The 2,520-nt window shown below is 50.8% G+C and overlaps 1 protein-coding gene across 6 annotated transcripts in view; it reads left to right on the forward strand.

Annotated features, from left to right (window-relative positions):
* The first annotated feature begins 233 nt into the window (after positions 1–233).
* Mtmr1 (myotubularin related protein 1) overlaps positions 234–2,520 on the forward strand; it is a 57,915-nt gene continuing 55,628 nt past the window's right edge. For 5 of the 6 annotated variants that reach the window (XM_031363545.1, XM_031363516.1, XM_031363522.1 and 2 more), the window contains exon 1: positions 234–568. In XM_031363545.1, coding sequence (XP_031219405.1) covers positions 414–568 — 155 coding nt within the window. In that variant the 5' untranslated portion in view covers positions 234–413. The remainder of the gene's footprint in view (positions 569–2,520) is intronic. The other variant, XM_031363537.1, reaches the window with a different exon arrangement.

Consider the following 2,520-nt stretch of genomic DNA (forward strand, 5'->3'; position numbering starts at 1 on the left):
TTTTTTTTTTTAACCCCGTATGTTCACAGTGTACCGTGTGGTAGAGCAAAGCTTGCCATGCATAAGCAAACCTCAGAGGGTGTACTGTCCCAATCGCTCAGGCTGGGCTGGTTCCGGGTAGGGTATGGGTTGGCCACCCGCAGGTTCCTGGGTAAAGCTGGTGGGCAGGCAGCCGTGGTGGGACAGTGTGGCTAGGGCGCCACGCACCGCCCTCCCCGCACCGACCCCGCCCCCCAGCCTCTGCGCGCGTGGCCTTGTGGGTAACGCGGGGCCGCCAGGTGACAGCTAATGGCGGCGGCCGCTTGATACGAGTGGTCGAGCGGCGAGGCAGGGCGGCAGGGGGCGCGTCGGGGAGCCTGGCTGCCGCTGCACTCTGAACTGTGGCTCACCGGAGGCGCCGGGCTTGACGCGTCATGGACAGGCCAGTGGCAGCGGCGGCGGCCACATCGGCGGCGAGCTGCGAGGGCGCTGGGGGCCCGGGGCCAGGGCCGGGCGCTGGCTGGAGACCCTCTCGGGTTGCGGGGCCCTCGACCAGCTCACGGCACCCCAGCATCGAGACCCTTGACAGGTAAGTAGGGCCCTGGGTGCCACAGCCTCTCCGTGCCCAGCTCAAGGCTCGGCGTCCCCTCCCGGCTCCCGGCCAGAGCCGAGGCAAGGGTGGGCGGCTCGTCCACAGCCACCTCTAGCCTTCCTTGTCCCCACTTAGGGCCGCTGCTCTAGGACCTGCCTAGGGTCGGCCACCTGCTTACTTCCGCCTAGCGAGCCCAACAGTTCTTGGCTTCAGAGATGTCAAACCCGGACCAGTGCCTACTGCTCCTCGAGGACCCCTTTTGTGTGTGTCTGGCCAAAGCCAAGGATCCTCCAGGGGAAATGTCAGTTGGCTTCTTTTTAGCTTCACTTTCTCGTCTAAATCGTGTGATTTTAAGATCCAGTTCCGCTGCTGCTGCTTGGGGTGGAGACTGGGAGGTGAGACCCCATAGGCAGCAGATTTGTCACAGATGGTGGTAAAGATACAGATTTGAAAAACTGAGATGGACTACTTCCATACTGCTCACGAGGCAAGAATACAATTGTATACTTTCAGTTCTTTACACTTTGAAGGGCACAGTTTTATTTTTTTCCTCTTGTTTACATGAGTCCCCTGCTTCTGAGGTAGATTTAAATATGTCAGTTCAAGGCATACCTGCCATGTCCAACTGGGAAAGGCCACCACCCAGTTGGGTAATGACAAGAGATTTCTGGAACATCCAGTTTCCCCACATAGACAGTTGTTATGTGGCTCAGTGGGTTTGAGCTGTTTATCCCTGCTTGTCATTCCAGTTGCTGAACTTTTAGGAGTTTCCAAAGACAGGCAGGGGAGCAACAAGCAGTACTCTGTCGCCTTTCTAGCTCAGTGTAATTACAGTCTGTTTTAATATATTAATCACCTAGCAACAGACTTCACCAAAAACCAACCACAGCTATGATATCCCTTGTAAACATGAGGACTTCACTCACCTGAAAGTATTCAGCAACACCTGAGTTCTTGTTTATTCACAAAATGCCACACTATGTATGACTTTATGGCTCTAAGGCCATTGAAATTGAATGTGTTAAGTGCTAGGCTATTAGTAAAACAGAAAGATGATATTCATGTGGCAGCATAGGCCTGAATCATTGAAGTAGCTGAAAGATGTTATTCCAATATGCTTCATTCAGTGTTTATTAGGAACTACAAGTGACCAGGTCCTACTCCCAGGATTTGGATTTGAGACTTTTAGGGCAAGTGCAAATTTGTATTTTTCAAAAGCTCTTTATATATTATAGCCTCAGTTGTTACCCACTATGCTTTGGCTGGTAATTCAAGGATGTAAAGATGTTAGTGATGTGGGTGGTAAGGAAGGAAGCCAGACATTTGAGTTGAGGAAAATATGAAGTTAGCTACAACATGGAGTGGGGAGAGCACTTTGGCCAAAATTAGAACTTTGTGCCTTGTGGGGAACTGATAAGAAAGATGGCCTGGTGCCGTGAGAACAAGCTGACTACCTTCCTATGAACTTGAGCTTTCATCCCTTCTCAGGTTGTGAATGGTTCTCTTAACTTTCATCGGAATCATCTCACACCAGTCAAGTGAAAGTTCAGGTTCTTGGGGTTCAGGCTAAATCTAGTCTGCTGTAAACTTAAACCAGGAAGTCTTAGACATCCATCTGGGGCTTCAGTTCATGGGGCAGTAGGAGGACACAGAAGATGGGTGCAGTTCAGGGAAAAGGAACTAGAATGGTTATAGAACTGGGTGGAATTTCAAGGTACTTAGCACTTAACAGAGAAGCAGGTACCACTTATGCTGTGAGGGGTGTGTGCATTGTGCCCACAAGAGGTCAGCCTGGAAAAGTCAAGCTTCTGAAGCAGATTTTAAAAAAGCCAGTTAAGCATGGAAAGCAGCTGTACAAAAGAGGAAGCAGGGAGAAAAGTTCAGTTCATTTGAGTTCACACATCTCAACAAGTACCCATGCATACTTTCCTTTGAGGAGTGACACCCCC

This window comes from Mastomys coucha, chromosome X, assembly GCF_008632895.1.
Source record: "Mastomys coucha isolate ucsf_1 chromosome X, UCSF_Mcou_1, whole genome shotgun sequence".
Lineage (NCBI taxonomy): Eukaryota > Metazoa > Chordata > Mammalia > Rodentia > Muridae > Mastomys > Mastomys coucha.